Source organism: Cucurbita moschata, unplaced genomic scaffold, assembly GCF_002738365.1.
Source record: "Cucurbita moschata cultivar Rifu unplaced genomic scaffold, Cmos_1.0 Cmo_Scf00007, whole genome shotgun sequence".
NCBI classification, from domain to species: Eukaryota; Viridiplantae; Streptophyta; class Magnoliopsida; order Cucurbitales; family Cucurbitaceae; genus Cucurbita; species Cucurbita moschata.
Window position 1 is genome coordinate 656,812 of NW_019268523.1, and position 10,174 is coordinate 666,985.

Here is a 10,174-nt window from a genome sequence, read left to right on the forward strand (position 1 = left end):
AAAAACGTGTTTCACATGAACATGTCGCAAACTCCCTGCTTCACCTCTACCTGTTTTTACAAACAGAACTCTAGAAAAGATTCCTCATTGACTTGGACAAATGGAAAATGAAAATGGAAGACTCAAATGCCTCAGCAGTCTAATGAAAGTTCAAATACAGCTGACAAAGTAAACATATAAACAATGAACAGAGAAAGCTCTCAGACATCTTCAGGAATTGAAATCTGCGGTGTTGCACTGACGGTCACTGGAGTGTATAAACTATCCTTTCCGAGAGCTCTTTACCAACCACTCTTTTGTATCTAACCAACTGATTTTCTACGTAGCTTCTTCTAGAGGGGAAGATGGCTTCTTTTATGTCCTTGTATCTCATACGGGAGTTGCCTATGCCGATTAAGATATTTGTTACATCTCCATCTTCCATTTCAGAGGCCAGGCTACTGCTTTCTGAGGCCAAGTCCTCATCAGATTCGTCCGAGTAATCCTCAGCTATCTCCCCATCCTCGTCCATATTATCATTTTCTGGTTCTTCCAGGTAATCGGTATCGTGTTCAAGTTCCATATCATTCGGTACCTGGTCAAGTGCTGACGATTCCCCATTTTGTTGGAGTGAAAAATCTGATAGGACTACATAAGATTTTTGATCAAGCAATGGCTTCGCAGCATGAAATGGAACCCACCTGAGGAGATACAGAGCTCATGGGTCAAATTTGAAATGATTAATCGGTAGTAATTGTTAGACGAACACGACTCTCCACAATGGTATGATATTGTCCACTTTGAGCATAAGCTCTCATGGCTTTGCTTTGGGCTTTCCCCAAAAGGCCTCATTCCAATAGAGTTAGTATTCCTCACTTATAAACCCATGATCACACCCTAAATTAGTCGATGTGGGACTTCCATCATCCAACAGTAATGAGTTACTTATGACCGAACAAATTTCTAGTTACTCAATGGCTCCTAATTCTAGACCACATTTGTTGACTTAGCTTCTGTTACTCTTGGTGTTTGTCTAATGTCAATAGCCATGGAAATTAAGGAATTACTAACTAAAACCCTCAAACCGACTCAAGCTACCCGGGAAGAACAAGACATTAATTTTATCCTCACCCTTTTACGTAAACAAATCAGCCTCAATAATCCCCCACCTACAGAGAAAAACTTACGTGTAACGAAGTGGACAAAGAAGCTCTGATGGGCAATATGTTGCCTTGTATTTCATCTTTCCACAGTTGTGAATATAATAGCCAAGATAATAATATTGAAGAGAGGCACAGTGTGCTTGATTCTGTTTTACCCACTCTATTTCTTGTAGGGCTGAATACTTCCCCAGAGATAGGAAAGCATAGTCAGGGTCCCAGAATAAATATTTACTCGATAAACACCTTGGAAGGATGTCTACAACACCAACTGCAACTAGCTTCCCATCAATCAAATATTGCTGGTGAAAAGAACCAAAACCGCAGGGAGGAACAGTGCCATCACCAGTTGAGGGAACAAAGTTGAGGGGGGTGTCGACTAGGAAGTTTCGATATGAGGCTTCTGATATACGATCTGGACTATCATTGTGCACAAGAAGCTGATAACTTTTATACAGCGCGTATTCTACTGGATCAAAACTGGACCGTTTCAGGCGTATCTCAAACTTTCGTCTCTTCTGCAAAGAACATTTCGGGTTCTTGTCCCTACTGGAATCTTTACTTCTGGCTTTAGCAGTTTCTTGAGAAATGGTAGCCTTATCGGAACTCTTCGGAAGGAAAGCTTCTCCTTTGTCAGAATAAAAATTGATATGTCCATTGCATGCTTTGATTGAGAAACCGGATAGCTCATTGACCTGGCTCAAATAACTTACCAGCTTTTCAGCAACTATTTTAGGAATGAACCCATTTTCTGCTGTATTACTCTCTGATGAGGATAAGTTACCATCTTTCATCTCACCAACTTGGGCACGCCTTATGCTGGCAGACAATTGGAATGCAACATTGCTGGAGTATACAAGATCCTTTGATCCTTGAACCAGCACTTTCTTCTTTGCATGGGAAACCCTTTTGACAGAAGCTCTTGGAAATTGTATGTTACGGGGAAGATCGCTGCTTTTGGTGTATAAACTTATGGCATCATTGACCTTATCAGACAGATGCAGCATAAAGCGATCTTCCTCCTTTTCGTTATTTTTAATGGACAATGAGTTCTTTTCTACTGAGTGAGATTTGCCATTAAGTGCATGGCTACTGCCCTTGGAAGCACTTGAAACTTCTGTGATCTCCACAGGTTTATCATGCTCCAATTCACCATCTAAAAATCTAAAACAAAAAAACTCATCAGATGCTAAATAGGAACACATCCAACTAGATTTCGAAAACCGACATTGAAAAAGAGCATAAAATGTACCAAGCCAAACTGAGACCATATCTTATAAACTAACTATAAACAGAGAGCAGATCTTATAAACTAATTATAAATCGCTGAAATAAGGTAAAGAAATTGTCTTCCCTCACTAAAGGTCGAATTCAACAAAAAGTATAGAACACGCTTTCATTTCTATAACTACTACTCATTAACTCACCAACCCCACCCCCCACGATCAATTTGCTCAAGTAATCAAATATTTTTAAATGTGAATAATGACAACATCTTCCACCTCAAACATTATGTTGAAAGAGCAGAATTTTTTAGGATCACACCTTTGAAACCGTCTAGAAACTCGTAGTTGATCTTTAGAAGGAACAAAGTTAGATGCCTTCAAACGGATTGTATAAGAAGGGCAACATGTCCTTTCCATCTCAGGTTTGTAGAGATAACAACCAGATCTTCTCCAGCCACGATCAAGGAGATCTGTTGAACAAGTAAAAATATTTTAGTAAACAATAGTTATGAACCTTTAAGTTGAGCATAGGTTAAAGAAAAGTTATAGAGCCTATATTACAATATCACCAGAAACTGATCGAGCATCCATACTAAAATACATTGATAATATGAAAACATGATGGATATTTTGTAGACAAAATCGACAATGCAGCATGAACTGTGATGGCAGAGAGAAAGGAGATCCTAAAAAGACTGAAAGAAAAACCAGTAATACAAACCTTGGTAGTCATCAACAGTAAGATTATCTGGAGCCCATAAACCTGCCATGAAAAAAACGAAATATGATCAAAGGCAACATAAGAGCCAATCAGGAACACTTATGGCCTGCGACAACGACAACAAAATAATGATTTTCAGCTTCTAAATTCCGGAATTGCAGCACAGAAAATTATATACTTAATGCGGATTCCATTCATGCAAAACTACAATTCATGTATCATTCAGAGTAAAGATGCACAAGAAAAAAAAACAAAAATTGTAGAGTAAAGCAACTGTTAGTTCAATTCAGAACTTGTAATTCTATCACAGCCCACAGTACAAAAGAAAAGCAGTAGAAATACGTCAAAACGGAGATCAGAACCAGAAGAAAACAGAAAACAATTTGCAATTTGTACCAAAGAATAACCCAACAAATAATTAAAGCAACTGGCGATGGAATGAAAGTCATTAAAATCAATCGAACCGTGAGTGATGCTCCCATGAGAACCAGATTTGCAGTAACCACACGAGGATTTTCGTCTTCTACAGTCATAAACAACACTTTCCCCTCTCTCCGCGCCACCAAAATTGCTACTGCTCGCATCGCTCATCGTCTTTCCGGCCATTTCCGATATCCGTCGCAACGCCAATATTACCTATCGTCTCTAGACGCTTTCTGCATCAATCTAAGGTCTGAAATGGTAGAGTCCCATATATTCAAACTCCGAATTCGTACAAGAATTGTCTTAAACTATTGAAAATAGAATTTGAAAACTAACATCGTGACGGCTACAGCTCAATTGGTAAAAAAAAAAAAACACAATAAAGGGTTTGTTTTATTCGAAGTTATTTAATTGATCCATGTTTATGGCGAGGGGTCGGGTTGATTCATATTCCTTGGAATGATCCTGAAAGCGGAATTTCCTAGGTAATTGCTTTAAGGAAGACAATCATCGTCTTCTTTGCTACTTAATTTGCAGTCCCAAAACTCCGTCGAAAAAGAAAAATGGTTACCTCGAAGTAAGCGGGCGATCAAACCTCAAGTTCTTCACAAAAAAACCACACTTTTTTACTGCAAACCCTACAATGGCGATCGTCCAGATTTCATCCATTTTCCCTGCACAACTAAAACCTTTCAATTTCGAGAATTTGCGGGGAAAATTTTCTTTTATTTCTCATTTTATTTTCAACTATAATAACTATTAATTTTAAAAACTATTTTCTTCCAAAGAATATTAAGATATCCTAATAAAATTAACCTTATTTTAAAAAAATTAAAATTTAATATTACAACATAATTTCAACCGAACCATATATATATATATATTTTTTATTTTTGTATTTAAAAAGTCCAAAATATATATTTTATTTTTTTAATTATATATATTTTAGGTTTGATTTAAAATCCGCCAAAGGAATGATTGGTGCACGACACCAGACCCCAAACAATACCCTATTCAGAATCTTTGTTTTCGGTTTCAATTTTAAATACGAAAAGAAAAGGGGAAAAAAGAGAAAAATGCCGAAATGCAGGGGTATATCTGCAAGAAAAAGGAAGGGTAAAATCGTGATTATCCAGTATAATATTGACCCACCTAAAAGAAGGCCCAACACGAAAACGTAGACTTGAAGTGAGAGGAATCACAGCAGCGCGAGAGAAAAGAAAGCATGGTTCATAAGCTCACTCGTGTTTTCCCCGTTTCGCATTCCATACGGCATCGTTCCACCTCTGAATTTCACCTCTTTCGATTTTCTCAGCTTGATCCACGACCGACAATGGCGGATTTCGCAAGCACTTCCTCTTGATTCTTGCTTCTCTGAGTTCGACGCCTCTTTGTTTCTCTTTCTTTCTACAGCTACTTTTTTTTTTTTTGGGAGTTTTGGAGTTAATAGAGGCTTCCGGTGGGAGAAGAGCATTTAGATGCGGAATACTCTCCTACTAGGTTGTGCTTTCAAGAGTTGTGGTCGGGGAGCTTTGTTGCAGATCTAATTGGTTTTGCATTTTGGTGTTGTACTGTCGACGCGATGCTTTGGTATGGGTGTTATTCTGGGAGATGAAAACGTGAACGAACTGCGTGGTTTATTTGTTTTTGGCTTTGAAGTACTCTCGGTGTTGCAGCTTGTGATTTTTGAAATTTTTGGACAACGAAGCTTGGGGGATTTTAAAATGAATCGTAGTTTTAGGGCTTTGGAATCACAAATGCAAGCGCCGGTGAAGCAGCGGCAGCAGCAAGTTGGAGGACTAAGGGCGTCGGTGAGGAAAGATAAGGAGGAGGAGCTTGCGTTGTTCTTAGAAATGAGAAAGCGTGAGAAGGAGAGGAATGATCTTTTATCGAACCACGCGGAAGAGTTTGATGCGCCTTTAGGTATAGCCACTGTGACGTATGCTTCTGCTAATTCTACTGAAATTACGTTTTATCGCATTTAATTTTCTGTTTTGTGCAGGAACAAAACCAGGAACGTCTCCAATTTTTAATATCGCATCAGCGACCCCTGCCCCTACTCGCAAGACTGGTGCTGATGATTTTCTTAATTCTGACAATGATAAAAATGATTATGATTGGTAAAGCTATCACCTTTCACTTCTCATTTTAGTTTATTGAATAAATTTCTGTATAGAAGATTGCTGTTTTTATCCTTGATTAACTGATCGTTGGTAGTTTTGAGAAAAACTCAATATCTCAGTATCAGTAATTGACTTGAGAGTGTTCCCAAATGGAACCATGGTGAAAAAGAGTGTGGCCCTGACGAGTTATTTTTATAATCTGAGAGAGATATGAATGGACCAATCTGTTGAGGATCTCCAATTTGTTAATTTTTCTGCAATGGCAATTTTGTTAGGTCTCTTTACTTCTACTTGATCATTACTGATTTACACCCTTGTTAATAAAGGAGTTTCTTTTACGTTGTGCGATGAAATAGGCATTTAGAAGTTTCTGAAGACGTGGGTAGACAAATTTCAAGAAACCCTCTTGCTAACAGACAATATCTGCCCTAGTTTAGCTATCATTTAGTTGATACAACACAGGCCTATCTAAGTCTTCTGGTCTATTGACTGTGCATCACGTGCTTTGTGATATGAATGACAATACGCTGCATGGATGAGGTCCATTCCTTTGGCTCTAGCTTATTGATGAGGATGACAATGGCATGTCTAGAATAGGTGGGGATGGAAAGAAAAGGAGGCTCTTCCATCTCAAGTTGTGATGTTAACTTAGGTTTCAATTTCATACTGCATGACCTTAACCCTTGATTCAGAATTAGAATTCCTAAAATTTATGATCAGTTTCATTTCTGGAACAAGCCACTTTGATTGGTGGTGGACGTCTCAATCTATGGATTTGATTGTTTTTGAGGTCACAGGTTCAAATGTATGGTTACCATTTATCTAGCAAATTAAATAGTATTTGATTCATAAAATCAAATATGTAAGATTAGACAGTTCCCAAGTTGGATTAGTCCAGGAGTGTGAGTTAATCTATTCAACCACTGATTAACCACAACTATATATATATAAAAAAAAAAAAAAAAAAAATCTTCTTAAACAACGAATATTTTGCTTAACTGTTGATTTCATTGTCAAAATATTGGACACGAGAGAATAACATTTATGTTGATTACCACTTGCCACAGACTATAAGGTTTTGGGTCATTGAAACTTTATAATCATAGGGATCCCCGAAGAAACTCTCCCTGTCGGCTAGATTTATTATTGTTTGAAACTTTATGTTCATATGTGGGGAAAGGAATGGGGTTGGTAGTTGCAGCGAGGTTATCAAGAAAGTACCTTTTGCTTCTGTCTGGACATGGCTGTTTTCATTTACATGTCGATAGTGAAAAGTATATTTTCCAGGAATGGAATGCCTACTGCAAATATTCTTGTGGGTTCAGAAACGGTTCATGCCTATTTCCTAGTAGTCTTATGATTGGTTATGACTTTTACTTTGTGCAAATTGAACCAGTTAAATTAACCAGAGCTTGATCTGTTTTCAGGCTTATAACTCCTCCTGGAACTCCTCTTTTTCCATCTTTGGAAACGGAGTCAGAAAGGGTCTTAATGAGCCATGCTACTCCAATGGGTCGTCCCAATGTGCTGAAATCTAGAGTAAGTTCTTTCCCAAGTGTCAAGCTCAATAAGTTGAATATATTGAGATTTGACATCTTTGATTCTTAAAACCATAGATGTTGTGGTACATGATAAATAGTTATTTCAGCCTTCCAAGCTGCTTTCATTCTGGAAAGTCTGGTTCTTGGGAAGTCCAGTGAGGACAAAGCTGGAATCCGGAACTTTCGCTCATTAGGAAATTAAATGACTCAAGATAGGCAACGGGGTATTTATTTTTTCTTCCATTGGAGATGATAATGGGAAGATTTGATGTTTTTGTTCCCAAGATGTCTATGTCAATGTCATAGTTTGTTCACAATCGGAGCAAGTCATCTAGATTCTTCGTTTATAGGCCAAGGAAAAATTTACTGACCTAAATTCTTTAATTGCTTGGCATATGACACATAGAATGGCACCTAGTGAATTTTCAATCTTATGCTCGTAACTGATATTCTTTTTAACATTCCTCACGCATTTCAGTAACAGTTATTAATGTTGTGTTGTTATTTTTTCTGTTTTTGAACAAGTTGTTAAGTTATTTTCCTTTTCTGGGTTCAGCTCGCAAATCTCCAACAAGAACCTGCTACGAGGAGCAACTTGGTCTCAAAACAACCAGCTTCTTCTCCAGGATTGAATTCTTCAAGTGTAGGGATACGTCGGCCTTCATCATCTGGAGGCCCTGGATCGAGACCTGCTACCCCAACTGGACGTCCTACATTAACCACAACAGCTAGAACTTCCAGATCCTCAACACCTACTTCCCGTGCGATTTTGCCTTCCAATAAACCAGTAGTTTCCTCGACTAAGATTGCAGCAGCTTCAAATAAGCTGCCAGCTGCGTCAGCCAAGCCAGTTACTAAGACTAAGCCCACTGTTTCCTCTGCTAAGTCAGTTCCCGCAAGATCTTCCACTCCAACAAGAACAACAGCAAGATCATCAACGCCGACGCCGTCTTCCAGAGCTACTATACCTCCACCTAAGCCCACATCAAGGGCCTCAACTCCTACTCGTCGACCTTCCACACCATCTAGTGCATCAAGTGCACCTGTTTCCTTAGTCAGGTCTTCATCATCAATTTCAAAGCCATCTCCAACTCCGTCAAGGAATCAAGTACCATCAAGAGGAACTTCCCCAACAGTAAAATCCAGACCATGGAATCCTTCAGAGATGCCAGGTTTCTCTCTCGATGCTCCACCAAATTTAAGGACATCACTTCCTGAAAGACCACTTTCTGCCACAAGGGGTCGGCCTGGAGCACCTAGTGCACGATCTTCCTCTGTTGAACCTCTTCCAAATAGTAGGCCAAGACGACAATCATGCTCTCCGTCACGAGGACGTGCACCTAATGGAAATATTCATTTTAGTGGGGGCTCTGTCCCTGCAATTAACCGAATGCATGCTAAAGCTAATGACAACATAAGTCCTGTATTAGTAGGGACAAAAATGGTTGAAAGGGTAATAAGCATGCGCAAATTGGCGCCTCCCAAGCAAGATGACAGGCATTCACCTCGTGGGAATCTGTCTGGGAAGTCCTCGTCGCCAGATAGCTTGGGTTTTGGGAGAACACTATCTAAGAAGTCTCTGGATATGGCCATAAGACACATGGTATGCTATCTATTTTCAAGGGATTTTTGTTGTGGAATTAAATTTTTATCTTCCCTTTCTAACAACGCCATTCTGGTATAAACTTCACAAGCGCAAAGCAGTGTCACACGTCTGCACGAACTGATTTTCAATGCATATTCTTGTTTAACATTGCACATTTTACTTGAGCAGGATATAAGGCGGAGCATTCCAGGTAACTTACGCCCCTTGATGACAAATATTCCAGCTTCTTCAATGTATAGTGTACGATCTGGGCCATCTCGAAGCCGAACTGTCAGTGTTTCAGACTCCCCTCTTGCAACGAGCAGCAATGCCAGTTCTGAAAGGAGTGTCAACAATAATGGTCTCTGTTTAGATGCACATGAAATTGACGACGAAATTGGCAGCGAAAGAGGAGGTCGCTCACCCCGCACCATGTACCCTAGGTGAATCTGATGGCTCATTTGAATTCTGATCAATCATATGGTTCTTTTTGGACATCATGAACAACTTTCATGATGATACGAAGATGATAATCGTGGAAGTGATAACCAAATCATGTGTCTAGGACTAATGTAAAGTTCATTAAGTGGTCGATTGTTGTATTTATGTAATTCCAGAGCTTTGTATGGGTAGAGGAACAAGTTATATGCTGAACTATGTTCTTACGCATTTTCTACACGGTTGAGATATTTTGTAGTTGCTTAATATATTCAACTGTTGTGACCGTTGACGATTGACAATGTATTCAATTCCGGACCCAATATAAATTTAAAGTGAACATTCTACCAATTTCAGAACTCATTTTTTGGCATGTTCTCCTATTGACACTGAACTCAATTGCTTGCCGCTCAGGCATCTTTGTCTGGAATATACTCTCAAAGTTGACGGCGGGTCAATGAGGGCACCATAAATGCTTTATTTTTTTTGCATCTACTAGTTTTCATAATCTGGTTGTCATGTATGTTACGTTAAAGAAGATGATAAAATTTGAACATTTTAAAAGATTTAATTGAATGATAGAGCATTATAATAATAAATTATTAAAATAAAATAAAAAAAAACAAATGCCTGAATCGAACAACCCAACACGAAATACTCTTATAAGGGAAATGTGGGATCTCATAGTCCACCCCTTGGAGCCCAATGTCCTTGTTGGAACACCTTTGATGTCTAGCTCTGATACTATTTGTAGTAGCTAAACTTCACCGCTAGTAGATATTGTCATCTTTAACCCGTTACGTATTGTCATCAACCTCACGATTTTAGAGCGCTTCTACTAGGGATAGATTTCTACACCTTTATAAGAAATGTTTCATCACCTCTCCAACCGATGTGAGATCTCACACTGAAGATCACTCCAAAGAACGTTAAGAACAAAGAAGAAGTTTCATGCATCATATCCTAATAATAATGTAA

General features: G+C 38.7%; 2 protein-coding genes across 3 annotated transcripts; one reads left to right on the forward strand and one right to left on the reverse strand.

Moving 5' to 3' along the window:
- Positions 1–66: 66 nt before the first annotated feature.
- Positions 67–4,241, reverse strand: LOC111444969 (arginyl-tRNA--protein transferase 2-like). Of its 2 annotated transcripts, none has more exons than XM_023083127.1 (6): positions 4,081–4,241; positions 3,551–3,742; positions 3,087–3,128; positions 2,685–2,835; positions 1,167–2,303; positions 67–680 (listed from the first exon to the last, which is right to left on the reverse strand). In XM_023083127.1, exons 2-6 carry the CDS (start codon positions 3,690–3,692, stop codon positions 245–247), a joined length of 1,908 nt encoding a protein of 635 aa, XP_022938895.1. In that variant the 5' UTR covers positions 3,693–3,742; positions 4,081–4,241; the 3' UTR covers positions 67–244. The 2 variants fall into 2 exon arrangements, with proteins under 2 accessions (XP_022938895.1, XP_022938894.1); XM_023083126.1 differs by having other exon boundaries at positions 3,551–3,759.
- Positions 4,242–4,692: 451 nt separating this feature from the next.
- LOC111445266 (flocculation protein FLO11-like) lies at positions 4,693–9,555 on the forward strand. Its single transcript, XM_023083545.1, has 5 exons — positions 4,693–5,432; positions 5,512–5,629; positions 7,060–7,171; positions 7,730–8,776; positions 8,948–9,555. The coding sequence occupies exons 1-5, from the start codon at positions 5,102–5,104 to the stop codon at positions 9,203–9,205; spliced, it is 1,866 nt and encodes a 621-aa protein (XP_022939313.1). The 5' UTR covers positions 4,693–5,101; the 3' UTR covers positions 9,206–9,555.
- The last annotated feature ends 619 nt before the right edge of the window (positions 9,556–10,174 follow it).